Consider the following 15,246-nt stretch of genomic DNA (forward strand, 5'->3'; position numbering starts at 1 on the left):
CCAAACCACCGGTAGACAATGATTTTGAAGAGATTTCAGATGAAGATAGTGAGAGAATCGGACAAAGAAGTGAGAAAAAGAGGGGCCAAAGGAACATAGAACCCCGGGTTGACTTTCCTAGGTTCGATGGCAAAGACGCCCAAGATTGGGTGATTAAAGCGGAGCAGTACTTTGAGTGCCAAGAAGTTAGGGAGGACAAAAAAATTACCACGGCCATGATCTACTTTGAAGGGGCAGCTATGAGGTGGTATCGGTCATACAAGAGGAAAAACCCGGTCATGGTATGGGAAACATTTTCAAATGCATTACTCGCTCGCTTTGGAGTCTCGTCATATACTAACTATCATGTGGAGCTCATCAACATGAAACAAATCACTACCGTGGAAGAGTTTCAAGGTCGATTTGAGGACATGTCATGTATGGTTGGAGATTGGCCTGAACCCGCACTCATAGGTGCATTCATGTCGGGATTGAGAGAGGATATTAGAATTGAGATGCTATCCGAGGAACATGTAGACTTAGACAGTTGCTTTGCAAGGACACGAGTTATGGAGGAAAAACTCCTCAAACGGGCAGCTTATGAGAAGTTCTCTAAGACCGGAGGCTTCAACCAAAACAAAGGGAATATCAACAGGCCTACTCCTAAACCACAGCCACAGGGGTTTCCAAAGAGGGATACACGTCCAGCCGTTAGGGACAATGTTCTGGTTCGTTATATCACCGCTAAGGAGAGGGATGAAAGGTTCAAAGCCAGGCTATGCGTGTCATGTGAGGAAAAGTGGTTCAAGGGACACAAGTGTAAGAGGTTTCAGCTAATGGTGGTTGTAGAGGATGAGGACGAAGTTGAGGTTTCAATCCCAGTTGAGGAAGAGCAACCAGTAGAACAAGAGTGCCCAACGGAAATTGAGAAGGTGGATGGGGTTCTTCACTCCATGAGGGACCCAAACCGTCCTAAAGCAATGCGTGTTCTTGGAACCATTCAAGGGCACAGAGTCACAATCTTGCTAGATTCGGGAGCAACTCATAATTTCATGAGTTTAGAAACGGCCAAGGATAGCGGATGCATATTGGAAGATCAAGCACCACTCACGGTGTTGGTAGGAGATGGAACAAGGCTACCTTGCGTCCACATTTGCCGAAACATGGACATAACCGTGCAAGGGATCCCATACAAGATAGATGTCTTAGTTCTTCCGATAAAAGGAATGGACCTTGTTCTTGGTGTTGATTGGTTAGAGACACTTGGGGGAATCTACTGGGATTTCTCCAAAATGAAGATGAGATTTGAGAGGGAAGGAGGAGATCAAGTGACACTCGAAGGAATCCAGCCCAACTTAGAACCGAAGGCAGCCATCAAGGCTCTCGTAGCTCAACAGCCAGCCCTCTGGCTGATATCGTTAGCCACTGATGTACCTCCAAAAGGGACAGAGACCGAAGTCATTCCCAAGGAAGTTCAGCAAGTACTTGATGGTTTTGAAGATGTCTTTTATGAACCTAAGGGGTTACCTCCTCCAAGATCATATGATCACAGGATCGTCCTATCGAACGGGGCAGAACCGGTAAATGTTAGACCTTATCGGTATGGGTTTACACAGAAAACGGAGATAGAGAGATTGGTAAAAGAAATGATTGAAGGGGGAATCATTCGCCCGAGTAGCAGTCCCTTCTCCTCTCCTGTTTTGTTAGTCAAAAAGAAGGATGAAACTTGGAGATTTTGTATCGATTATCGGGCACTAAACGAAGTCACGATTAAGGACCGCCACCCTATACCCGTCATTGACGAGCTCCTTGATGAATTGGTGGGCGCTTCCATTTTCTCCAAGCTTGACTTAAGGGCTGGTTATCATCAGATACGCATGGATAAGCATGACGTACCCAAGACCGCATTTAGAACTCACGATGGGCATTATGAGTTCTTGGTCATGCCCTTTGGATTAACCAATGCCCCGGCCACATTCCAACGATGTATGAATGATATTTTCAGACCACATATGAGGGATTTTATTCTAGTTTTCTTCGATGACATTCTGGTTTACAGCCGATCATTAGAGCACCATATTGTCCACTTAAGGAAGACACTACAAATTTTGAGGCAGAATGAACTCTTTGCAAAAGCTTCTAAGTGCAGTTTCGGTCAAGAGTCAATCGGCTATTTGGGACACATAGTGTCCAAGGAAGGTGTTAGAGCTGATCCAGAAAAACGTCATGCCATGGAGCAATGGCCTTTGCCAAAAGACCCGAGAGGAATGAGAGGATTTCTAGGTCTTACTGGTTATTATAGAAGGTTTATTCAAGGCTATGGATCTATAGCCTCCCCTTTGACAAAAATGTTGAAGAAAGGGGAGTTCACCTGGACGGATCACTCAAGGGAAGCATTCATAAAGCTTAAGGCAGCAATGTTAGCCGCGCCCGTGCTAGCCTTGCCAGATGTTTCACTTGATTTCGTGGTGGAGACGGACGCAAGCGACGTTGGTGTCGGGGCTGTCCTCAGCCAAAAGGGCCACCCAATAGCCTACATGTCCAAGGCTCTCACCCATAGGGCAAAGCCATTGTCCACATATGAAAAGGAGTTATTTGCCATCGTGTTGGCCGTGGAGAAATGGAGGCCCTACCTCATCGGGCGCAAATTCATTGTGAGAACGGATCATAGTAGTTTAAGGTATATGCTCAAACAAAGGGTCTCAACGCCTACTCAACAAAGATGGCTTGCCAAGCTATTGGGTTACGATTTTACAATCGAATACAAGAAAGGAACCGAAAACTCGGCGGCTGATTCGTTATCGAGACTTGGAGAGCAATTTCTAACCTTGTCCGTTCTGGAAACCGATTTGTGGCAGCGATTGGTCATTGAGCAAGAGGCTGATGAAGGTTTGAGACTACTTAGAGCATCGGTTCAGCAGAATCAGGGATCAATCCCAAACCATGGCATAAAGGGGAACGTGCTTTACCGAAAGGGCAAAGCTGTGGTACCACGCGGTTCCTCCCTCAAAAAGGATCTCCTATCACACTTTCATTGTTCAACCACCGCAGGTCACGAAGGCGTGGCCAAAACACTTGCAAAAATCAAAACCCAATTTTGGTGGGAAGGGCTAAAAGGAGAAGTCAAGGAGTTTGTGAGGAACTGTCAGATTTGCCAAAGGGAAAAGTATGAAGCAACCAAGCCACCCGGGCTGATGCACCCATTGCCAATACCTACAAAACCTTGGGCTGATGTATCGATGGATTTTATTGATGCAATGCCACGTTCGGAAGGAAAGGAAGTGGTGTTTGTAGTGGTGGATAGATTGACGAAATATGGGCATTTTGCCCCTCTTCCAAGACACTACAATGGGCCGTTGGTTGCCGGGATATACCAAGACTATGTCGGCAAACTTCATGGAATGCCGAGCACTATCATTTGTGATAGGGATTCGATATTCCTTAGTGCGTTTTGGCGCGAGTATATGCGCATGGCTGGGACTTCATTGCATTTCAGTACAGCCCACCACCCGCAAACCGATGGGCAAAGCGAGGTGGTGAATAGGACACTAGAGACCTATCTGCGTTGTTTCGCGGGGGACCGACCGAACACTTGGGTTCGGTATCTTGCTTGGGCAGAATGGTCCTACAACACTAGTCTCCATTCCGGGACTAGTATCACTCCCTACGAGGCAGTGTACGGGTGTCCTCCTCCACTCATTCCAAACTATGAAGTAGGGACAGCTCAAGATGATGAGGTGGACTGCACACTCCGTAATCGGGATGAGATCTTGACAGTTTTGAGGCAGCATATCGTAAGAGCCCAGAATCGGATGAAACAAACATACGATAAAGGCCGCAAAGATCGAGAGTTCAAGGTGGGGGATATGGCATGGTTGAAGAGGCTACCTATGCGACAAAAATCATTGCTTGGACAGCCTTATTCCAAACTTTTACACCGTTATTATGGGCCATTCCGGGTCCTGCAAAGAGTTGGCAAAGGAGCCTACAGGTTAGCACTACCGCCCACCGCATTAGTCCATCCGGTCTTCCACGTGACTAGGCTCAAGCCGCATTTTGGTCAGTTGCCAGAACTTATTGAACCTTTGCCGGATTTTCGGCCTAGACCGTATAGGATACTTCGTCACCGGCACATACAGAGAGAAGGGCGTCAGAGACACGAGGTTTTGGTTGAGTGGGACGGCCCAGACTCAGGAACGTCATGGGAGCTATATGACAGGATCGTCCAGGATTTCCCGGCTACTAGAGCTTGGGGACAAGCTCAGTCTCAGCGTGGTGGATCTGATACGGAACTCACTAGGACTAGGCCGGGACTAGCCGTGATCGCTGCCGAATCCCATCAACTACCACAGGCCGATAGCGCTAAGCTTGTCTGCGCGAACCCTTTGTCGCCAGATGGGCATGAGAGACTAGGAGAGGGTGAGACTTGGCCACTGAGTGTAAGGGGCAGAGAGGCTTTACTAACTGTGAATGGTGCAGCTTGTAGCGCTAATAACGCCACACAAGGCCTAACGTCACACCAGGTAAACGTCGGAGGCATGCCACTGCCGGCCACAGGCGCAGCACAACCCCGGGGCACGGCCGAGCGCACAGCCGAGGGACATCGCCGACTACCGGGCACCGAGGACGCAGACGGGTGCCGCGTGCAGGAGGGCGTCGACGCCGGAGGTTACCTGGAGCCTTGTGAGGTTGTCGCGAGCGAGGACACTATCAGAGTGCACAGCGGAAACCTTAGAGAGGCTAACAAGCGGGCACCACCATCACCAGCAGCAGCACTCGGGCGGGTGGCCGATCCTTGTTCCGAGGGTATCACGCACGGAGGTCATTCCAATGAGGACAGCATTTTTCTTAGGGAGGCTAGCCGATGCAGTGAGCTGGAGTTGTCCGGGCCCAGCTGACCGACCTAGCCACGCATGCCCAATGGACCCAGACTGATTTGGAGGAGTTTTCAGCCCGAGCCGACCATTTTAGGCCGAGACGGAGTGATTACAGCATTATGGGTCAGTCGAAGCGGTTTTGACAGGATCCCGTCTTAGGACCCGATCCAAATTCAGCGTTTTTATTAGGAACCGGATTCACTTTTAGTTGTGTTTCAGTTTTGTACCGACTCGGTTCGAGACATAGACCGAACCAAGTCACTCTACAGTTTAAATAGTGTCTTTGTGAAGATAACCCTAAGTTGTTAATGATTTTTGGACAAGGTTTCTAATAGAAACACTCCCCTCTTCACCCGCGCGTTTCTTGCGCCTCCATCTTCTTCTTCCTCCCCATTTCTGTGTGAAACATCAGAGGTTCTTCTCCAGCCTCCTCAGATTCATCAATGGCGGATTGGCAACCCGACATTATCCAACACCCTCCGCTGGTTTTCTCTACCAGGAGGTGAACCGAAGCAAGCAGCCGGCGGGTTGTCTTCTTCATCGTCTACCCGAGCAGAAGCAAAGGTGAATGTCGTGCAGACTCCTCAGCCACAGGGGTGTCGAGAGGCATCATCCACCATCCGGAAGGCATTCTCCAGCCTTCGCGCAATGCCTACACGGCGGTGTGAAGATCTGAGATGCATTTGACCGTCTGTTCAGCAGAAATCCAGTTAAGTGTGTTTTTCCAGCGTCATTTCCTCTTGTAGTGACTGTAAATCGCCTCCCCAATTCGTTTGTATGCCGTGGGATCCTTCTGGAATCCGTGAGGATGATCTGAAGAAGGATCAAAGCGAAGGAGAATGGATTTGGGGGTCGTTTGGAGGATGATCGAGCCTCTTTTTGAGCATTCGGTTGAAATAGGCCTACCACAGCCAGTCTCAATCCGAGCTTAAATCGAAGGGCCAATCGGCCGTAACTTTTGATGGTTTTGATACTGTTCGCTTCCCACTGAACCAAGCTTTCTATAGGAAGTGGAATCGCGTCAATCCGTTCAGTATTGAGTGAGTTACAAGCTTGAGAAGTCGGAGTAGGATCTGTCATGCAATTCCGCCGACCAGTTCCTGTTTCTGGCAACATTTCCGGCGATCCAACCGTTGGATCTCCATGATTCTGGTGCCATTAGATTCCCAACATCCTTGAGATCATCTCCACCACGTTTGACGTCGATCGGACCGTAGATGACGTTTCTGGAGGCGACGGTATGAATCTGGCGGGAATCAACGGTGAGCATCCCTGTTTCTCCGCCACAGGCGGCTGTAACCCAATATTCGCTTAGAACATTGGGAATGCAGCATCACCGGGTGATCTATTGACTTTAGCTTGTTCCAAATTTAATTATCTGTCGATTGCAAGTGGTTTCATCTCTTGATTTGATCGCATTGAGGCGGAGTGGCGATTTGAAGACTTGTGGCTGTTCTTCTGCACGACGGCTCTTCCTGAAACAGGCGACAGAACTACATCGACTTTGAGGGATCAACGACTGGGGTCTAGACAGCTCAGATTCAGCTCAAATTTGGAGCGTCTACTCCTTGGCTAGTGGTCTTGCTACAGTCTAAATTTCAGGATTTTTGGAGGTGTTTATGAATTGTTATGATTTTTTTCATCGAAGACCTCTCCTGTAGTCCTGAAGCTGTTTTGCGCCTAATACAAATCTGAACGGAGGACAGAACGTGCGCGATTTTCCGAGCTCAACGGCCTGGCCTTAAATTCGTCGGATTTAGCTCAACTTGGGGCGTCCACTCCTGAGGATGTCTACTTGTTGCCGACCAAATTTGGGTATTTTTGGAGACTCCTGTGATTTTCTACGAATTTTAGACTGGAGGCCACTTCCTGCCAGCGCCTGAACCTGTCATCTTCGTTTTCCAGAACAGAGGCCAAGCCTCGACGCTACCCCGATCTCGTTTTCTTCGATATTGGGGAAACGAGTATCTCTGGTGATTTCAGCTCCTTGAATCCCTTGTTTTCCCTTGATTATATCTTGGATTTGATCGTGATTGCACTTGTTTTGGCGGAGCATACCCCTGCTGCAACGAGGATGGGCTGCAACCTGTTAGCATAGACTGCAACAGTCCGTGAGCAGCAACCTTGGAGTTGAAGGGTGCACGTCGACACCAGTTCGACGCCTGCTTCCCCCTTATCAGCATACAAAGAGGGGCTTAGATCGCATCTTGTGAGACATTTCATACTTTGGCTCTGTTGTTCGATTACTGTTTTGCTGTAACAGTAATCCGTGCTTCCCTTGTTGCTGAGGTGAACCGTGAGCCATCAAGCGACCGGTGAGTTGGGGTCTTGGAGCTTGCTGTCCAGCTTGGGCGAGGAGGCAATTGCTGAATACCTAGGCTTAGTTTCCGAAGTTCCAGCCTCGGTGGATAGCTCGGACTAGCTCCGAGGAGGTTTGTACCCTGTCCCACTATAGCACGGGGAGGGTGTTCTTGCTTACAAACCCGCCTACACGGCGCGCGGCATAGTGAGGTCCTCGGAGGCTCGTTCAGCCGATGACACACCTCCTAGCTACTTGGCCACCTAGGGGTTGAGGGTGTGGTTTGTGCGCTTAGGCATGTATGTTTTTGACGATTGCTTGGATGTGAATGTGGTTGAGTGAGGTGAGCGTTTAAGTTGTATCGTCGCGGTTGTGTTAAGCCTTGAGCCCCTTAGCATTCTTGTAGTAGGATTGGCCATTTGGGTTCGGGAAACACTCTTGTAATTTTGTCCTAACTTGGGAAATTAAGCCGGGGTTGCTGTCCGGCGGGAAAAGAGTGTAAAGTCTTCTTAATACTTAGCCTATTCGGAGCCTCCCCCAAGAGATCTTGGGAAGGGAGTTCGGCATTCGGCAGCGAGCTTAGGCAGTCCTAGCCGGGTTCCCACCAGGTCCCCACGGGCGAGATCCTCTAATGTTGATTTCCCTTTGTCTTTGGGGAAAAGACCCGAATTGTTGGTTGGTCCAAGTCTTAGGATCTCGAAAGGTTGGTCCACGTAGGTTTGGGTAGCTTGATACGACGTGTTGGGAGTCTCAAGCACCCCTTTGCCTTTATCCTCTCGACTCACTTCTTGGCGTGAAGACCTTTCCATTTTGCTCATTCTTAGGTTGAGCGAATCTATACTTTCGTACATGGGTCCGATCTTGGCGGTTTGGCCAGCCAACATGCTTAAGTTCCGGTTGATTTGCGTCATTTGGTCGCGCATGTAGTCCTCAAAGCCCGTGTGTTGCGCTTCCATTTAGGGAATGCACTCAAGTTGGACGAGCTTGTCCTTAACGATGTTGAGATCGGACTCAAGGCATGAAAATCGCTCTTTGTTTGGGACACTCTTGTTGCCCGTCGCTTGCACCAACTCGATTGCGGCGTCTTCGCTTCCCATCTCTGTTTCGCGTAGCACAGACAAAGGGTACTTCTTCTTGGCCATGACGGCTCAGTCTGCCCCAAGTGGCTCTGATACCAAATCTGATGGGACCCCGGGTCGGACTGCCTAAACTAGCTGCCGAATGCCGAACTCCCTTCCCAATGATCTCTTGAGATAGACGCAGAACACAATTAATGGAGACTTATACAACTCGATGCCCGCCGGACATGCAACCCCGGCTAAAATTTTTCCCCTAGGACGTGTAAACTGGATGGTTTCCCGTAAACCCCAAAGGCCAACTCCTAACTAGACGCAAGGAGGGAAGAGGCTAGTACAACCGATGCGATACAAATAAGCACTCACCTCACTCAACGCGCATCACATTCACAAGCCAAACCATTCAAGCATGCCTAGTCGAGCAAACCACGCCCGTAACCCCTAGGTGGTCAAGCAGCCCGTAGGTGTGTCTTCGGCACTCGTGCCTAAGAGGACCTCAGTCGGCCGCAACGCCTTCAAAGGCGGGCTCAAACAAAATACACCCGATTCCCCGCTCTATAGGGGGAAAGTGTCACCAACCTTCCTGGAGCTAGTCCGGGGTCACGCCTTGACCAAAAAGACCGGGTCAAGGCACTCAGCAATCAGCCCACTTTGTCATGTGGGTTGAGCCTCAAGCTCGGCTGGAAGGAAGAACGCGCGAGACCTGGTTCGGTTCTCCTTTGCGCAGTCCCGTCTCAGCTATGCACAGCCGCTAGAGTGGACGTCTTCTTCCGAACGGCCCTTGTTACAGCAACTCGGGTGAACAGGAGAAGGTTTGGCTGGCAACTCCAAGACAGCCACTGAGAACAGCCGTGAAGAAGAAGTCTGAACGGAGCGTCAAGGGGAGGAGTGCAGCAGCGTCTCCTCGAGCAGGGAACGAAGGTGCCAAGTCTCTGCTCAGGACAACAAGTGCTCGGGTTCTAGTTCGGCCCTCGGCTCTGTCAACAGAATGGTTTTCTCAGCAACTCTAGCAGCTTCGCCAGAGGGTGTCTCCTTCTCAGGTACGCACAACAGCATCAACCGAGGGCAGGGAATCTAACTGTGAACCTCCACTCTGCTCGGGAAGGAAGGAAACTCGACAGCAATGCTCCCACCGATCAACAGAAACCTTCGGACCCCTGTTCTCTCTGAAACCTACGTCTTTTGGTTTGAAGGAAGCTCTGGTCGTCGCGTCTCCTCCACGGCAACACCAGCAAACTCGAGACGGATGGGAGAAAGGGGTCTGTCCCGGCTCAGAGTGTGAGGGAGGAGGACTGTGCAGCTGCTCGCCCGATCAACGAAACCCCAGCTATCGGGTCTCCTTTCCACCGTCTTCAGCAGAGCCTTAACGCCTTCTCCTCAAGATCACAGCAAGGAGCTAGTCACAGCAGGGATTATCAACAATAAGGAAAGCACAGGTGAGAGGGGAGAGGAATGCACCAGGCGGGGTGCTTGTCCTGAAGAAAACTCGTTCGGGAAAGCTTGAGGCAGAGCCTCTGTTCAAGTAGTCGTTCGAGGGTTTTGGCTGCGAGCGAACGACGTCTACCAGGAAGTGGCAGTGATGTCCAGCTGATTCTCGTCGATCCGTTGCTGTTCAGAGGGCACCAGCACGCTCAGAGGAAGGATGAACACCAAGGAGATGAAGCACGATGCCGTGGAAGCTCAGTTCGTCGAGGAGAAGACCACCCGAACTTGGATTACACAATTTCTGCAAACAGGTTACCCGCCAGACCTTTGCTGCTTCAAAAAATCCCCAAAATTCGTAGGGAGCTCCAAAAATGCTGAAATTTGGCTGAGAGGAAGCCAACATCCAGGGGATTAGACGCCCCAAAAATGGAGGCCAACCGAGCACTTCAGGTCCAAGTCGTTGAGCCCCGAAGTTCGCCAGAAAATCTGAGTCGCCCAAGAACAGCGTTTCTATTTTCTCAGCAGAATCCAACCTTCCGAACTTCAAATCGGACAAACCACGAGGAATCTCGCCATGAAACCGGTATGGATGGAAAGATAATTAAAAAACGAAGAGTTCTAGAGTTAAAACATCACCAGATCCAAAGGGAATCCGAAGATAGAGCCGGATCTTGGGTCGCAGCGGTGACAGGCGGTGAAACTCGGAAATCACCGCCGATTTTCGCCAGATTCCGTCCGGGATCTCTCACGCCGCCATCCACTGTCGGATCTTCGCGAAACTTGGTGGGTTGAAGCGCACGGATGTTAGGAAGAGAATGGCACCGGAGTTGTGATGATCTGACGGTCGGATCTCCGGGAAAGTCGTTGGAAACAGGAAGAGGTTGGTGGTGGAGCTTGTCAGGAACCAACCGGCGTGTTCTTGCTTTTCCGGCGTCGATTCTCCACCAAATCCGAAAGTTCCAAAAGCAAACTTGTAGCTGACTTCGAGTGGAGTGGAAGCAAAAGCCCCAAAAGATCTCGCCGATTTGGAGTCCGATCGAGGAGAAAGAAGCGTCGACTTGCTGAGGCCTGCACGCTTTCTATTCTGCCTGAAACTTCTCCTTATCGCAGAAATCTGTCGTTGAGGAAGACCAGAAGCTAGAACGGTCGTCTAGACGCGTTCTCCTTGGCTCGCCAAGCCCACCCTCTCGGTTTGGTCGTGATCACCAACCGGCGATGGGTTCGCAGTTCGTGTGAGTTGGGGACGACGACGGAGGTTGAAGAGCCCGCCGGTTCTTCAAACCTGTGAGCTCCCGGTGGAGAAACACTAGAGGAGGTTGAGAAGAGGGGAAGATCACCGCTGTGATCTTCGGTTTCAGAGAAAGAGCTTGAACAAGCTCTCGGGTGAAGAAGGAGGCGGCCCCTGAAGACGCTTCTCTCATTCAAAAACATTACTCAAAATCCATTACATAACTTACCCGAGCACTGTAGCATTATCTATTTATACTGTAACGCGTACCGGGACGGTCTAAGTCTCGTCCCAGGTCGGCGCATGAACCGGGTCGATACACCAACGTATCGAGCTAAACTCCTAGAACTAGGAACCGGTTTCAGAAAACCGATTCGTTACAAAAATCGAGCCGTCTCGGTCCGTCTCAGTCACTGAACCGGTTCGGTCTAAAGGGTGGATCCTGATCCACGGATCTGCTCTGTCGCTCCTGCTCCAGGACCCGCTCCGAATCTGACTGAATCTGGATCAACTGTTCGGGTCTGGATCTCCTGTATCGAATCCATGGTCAAACCTGGTCCGCTGCGCACCTCTGGTCAAACCTGTCTGTGCTCTGGTAAACGGACCGCTGGGCTCGATCAAATGGAATGAACTGGGCTCGGTGGTGCTGAGATGGGCTCGGGGGATAACCTCCCTAGCCTTTCTGAAGGCATCTGGAACACGAACCATAGCCTCACAATGAATCTCGGCAGGGGCTGGGCAAGGCTGTCGGTAGAAAATAACCTCCCTGTGATTTTCGAGAGGGGCTAGACGGTGACTGCGGCAATCCTGCATCGCCCGGTGGAGCTCGGCGCTCGTCCTGCGCGTGGCAGAGCCTGGCGCGGCCCGCTCGGCGGTCTCGCCCTTGCCCGACTGGCCTGTCGGCATCCGGCGTGCGGCAGCGCTTGGCGCGGCCTGGCGCGCGGCGACACCCTGTCTTGGCTGGCCCGGCAGCGTCGTCTGCCCTTCTCGGCGCCTGTCTCCTCTGCGGCCAATGCTGTCGGCCGTCTGTCTGGCCTGGGCTGCGGCAGCTGGCTCGGCCACGCCTGTCTGCACCTCCTGGTCACTCCGGCGCTCGTCCTGGCTGCGGCCAGCGCTCCAGCCCTCGGCAGCTCGCTCGGCCACGCCCGGCAGCCTCTCCTGGTCCACCCGGTGGTCGTCCTGGCCGCGGCCAGCGCCCTCGTCCTCGGCAGCTGGCTCGGCCACGTCCGGCAGTGCCTCCTGGCCGTCCTGGCAGTCGTCCTCCACGCAGCAAGCTCGTCCATCGTCTGCGGCTAGCTCGGCCACGTTCGGTGGCTGCGAGGCAGCCTCGGCCGACAGTGGCTGGTCTGGTAGGGCCGTGTGGTGTGCTGCGGCGCTGGGTGGAGCGTCTTCAGTGCTATGACCTGCATCCACAAGGGTTAGTACAGCCCCTAAACCTCATACGTCGTATGGCCTCGTCACACCCTCACTAAGCCTCTCGGGCTCTCCTGGCGACAAAGGGATTGCACAGTCGAGCATTGCGTTCCGGGTCGTGGGTAGTAGGTGGCATTCGGCAGCGAGTGAGGCTTATCCCGGCCTAGTCCTAGGCAGGGCCGTATCAGGCCCTCTCAACAGACAACAAGAACAAAGACGGGAGCAATCAAAGAGAAGAGAAGCATACTAGAGGATCAAAATATATTATGAAGTTTTCTATAGCCCACAACTTCTTGTCTTTAGAAAGTGCCCAAAAATACTTTGAGAACAAATGCATTTAATTAGTAACTGGATCACCTTTCCCTATGCGTTTCAAATTTCTTTGGGGCCTCAACTATACGTTTAGATTTCTTAACCTTAAACAAGAAAAATGATCTATGCCTTGACAATCAACTAAGGATCAATGACTTGTCCATGTTTTCGAAACATTTTTGGAAGACTAGCAATTTTGCCTTTTTTTTTTTAGGAAAACATTACAAGCGTCTCTAACCACTTAAAGAAAAGTCATCACTTACCGAAGGAGTTCTTTGTGGTCTGTACACAGCATAAGAACAGTACACCCCCCGTTGCGCGATAACGATTACTGCTTGTAAAGTTGAGAGGAATGATGTTGATGATGCCCGGAAAGCTCATGGAATGGACGAAGGGGAGGAAAGTGGGAAAAGTTGGGAAAGAGAAACTTTATTGGTGAAAGAAATAATAACAAAAGACAAAAATACGTGAGAAGGGAAGGAAAAAATATAAAGGCATTTACCTCACTATAAAAAATTAAAATCCTCATTCTATCTTCGAATTATGGGGGGAAAATATCAGAAATCTCAAATGACCAATAACATCATTTGAGAGATTAAACTGCAAAAGAAGACAGAACCCTCTCACTTATACACATACCAAAAAAAATATAGTGTCCACTTGCTACAAATATTAATCACCTAATACTTGCTACCAATATTAATCACTTAATATAGTTAGTTATTGATCACCTTATATATTTCTTTCTTACACTTGCTAGGAAAGGCAACCAGTAAAATATAGCGTCCATCAAGATCGTTATTATGGTGTCTCTTTAGGATGAGTGAAAGGGAATCCACTACGAAGTGAGAGGCCCAAGCCTTCCATCTTTGGCGAGACTGGGGCAACCTGTTTTTAAGATTGGGTGTCATCTCCTTTTAAGAAAAACACCAGACCCTACCCTTTCCAATAAAAATAAAAGGATCAGGGGATACTTATTTTTGTGAAGGGAACACTCTCTATCCGGTTTTCAAAAAAATGATTTTTTATTGGTTATGCAATTTGGGATTAGAGTACCTTTATATAAAAAGATTGACCAGAATTTTAAAGAATATCCTGTTAAAAGAACCGTGAAATCGAAAGACATATCCTGTCAAAAAATAAGAGCAAGTTATTATATATTAATTTAAAGGAAGAGCTCGGTGCCTGAGTACGTCTCTTTCTCTTAAACAAACTAATTGAACTTTGTGCCAACATTGTAACATAACGGTATTGTAGCTGAATCGGTTTGTTCACCAATTAACACAGCATGTTGACCGATGCGTATCGTTAAATACAGTTCGATCTTATGAATTTCAAAAAGAGGTTAGGGAAAAAGAATTGACAGTTGAAGAACAGCCAGGATTTCCGGACGACTGAAGAGAAATTTACTCTGCTGGTTGCTTTGAAAATGTTTTACTATGATATAACAAAACCAGCGCATCATATATACTTCTATTTTCGTCAAAACCGAAGAACACCGGTTCATTAGAAAGACTAAGAGATAACAGCAAGTACTGCAACAGCTAGAAGATGAACCACAAAATACAGACGACTTCATGAACTAAACAGGCCTTGTTGCTTAAGATCAAGGCCTACGAAAAATACGTAGAGACAAAAAAGGAGCTTTTGATGCATGGTTTAACATTCTCTACTTAATTTATTCCAGCTAGAGCTCTGCTGCAGCTTCTTCCAAGTCCTAACAGCAGTAAGCAGAAGGCGAGACATGTTCTAGTAATGAATGACGACAACATTATACTCAACAACCGCAGTTTGGCTAGTGAAGGAATGAGTCCTCGCTATTGCATAGCCGCGAGCGAGCCGGAAGGTGCCGGTTCCTCCGACCACCGGCATCTCCCTCACCTTGTGAAAAACAGCATTCCTTCCCAGTATACTAAGGGTGCTTCCTTTGTGCTCTCCGTCCAGAAACACGTAATCAACCGCCATGAGCAGGCTCGATTCTTGCAGGCTCGACAAGGCATAGAGTCCTTGAGCTCTGCCTATCAATTTCGAAGTCGGGTCTGGGCCTTCCGTCAGGGGGTCGTCCATCATCCTGATAAGGCCAAACTGGGTGGCTGAAGCGTTTGCTGTCGGCGCAGCTCTGGTTATGGACACTGCAGTTTGGTTCTGCCCACTGACTGTGTCGTGGAAGTAGAAATGAAGGTGGCTTACTCTCTGTGCGCCCAGAGATTTGGGTGCTTGAAGGTCTTTCCGGAACCAGCTGCCTCTTTTGGCAGCAGCAAACTGGAGACTAATAAGGGTGAAGAAGATAAGAAAGAGTGCAGCATTTCTAAGTAGCTTGACCATTATGCCTGTGAGGTTTGGTGTTGCTAAGAATACTGCCTACTATGGCTTTTACTTATACAGTCTCTTGCTCTCTCTCCCTCTCTCAACGAGTACATAGACACATATATAAAATATGAATTGGAAAAAGTTACTTATTTGTTTTTATGCCTCATTTTTTTCAAAGTCATCATTAATTTTTCATTTTGTTTTTTTACCATCGTTGCCTTTCTCAAAAGAGTTTTTCTTTTTTTTTCTCTCTTTACCCACGCTTCCTCCCACTCTCATCATTACACCCACCGTCTATCCTCATATCATTCATTTTCTGTGTCGCTT

At 49.4% G+C, this 15,246-nt stretch overlaps 1 protein-coding gene across 1 annotated transcript; it reads right to left on the reverse strand.

Moving 5' to 3' along the window:
- Positions 1–14,161: 14,161 nt before the first annotated feature.
- LOC116267141 (dirigent protein 1-like) lies at positions 14,162–15,006 on the reverse strand. The gene has a single exon (XM_031648726.2). It carries the CDS (start codon positions 14,932–14,934, stop codon positions 14,359–14,361), a length of 576 nt encoding a protein of 191 aa, XP_031504586.1. The 5' UTR covers positions 14,935–15,006; the 3' UTR covers positions 14,162–14,358.
- Positions 15,007–15,246: the final 240 nt, after the last annotated feature.

Source organism: Nymphaea colorata, chromosome 13, assembly GCF_008831285.2.
Source record: "Nymphaea colorata isolate Beijing-Zhang1983 chromosome 13, ASM883128v2, whole genome shotgun sequence".
NCBI lineage: Eukaryota > Viridiplantae > Streptophyta > Magnoliopsida > Nymphaeales > Nymphaeaceae > Nymphaea > Nymphaea colorata.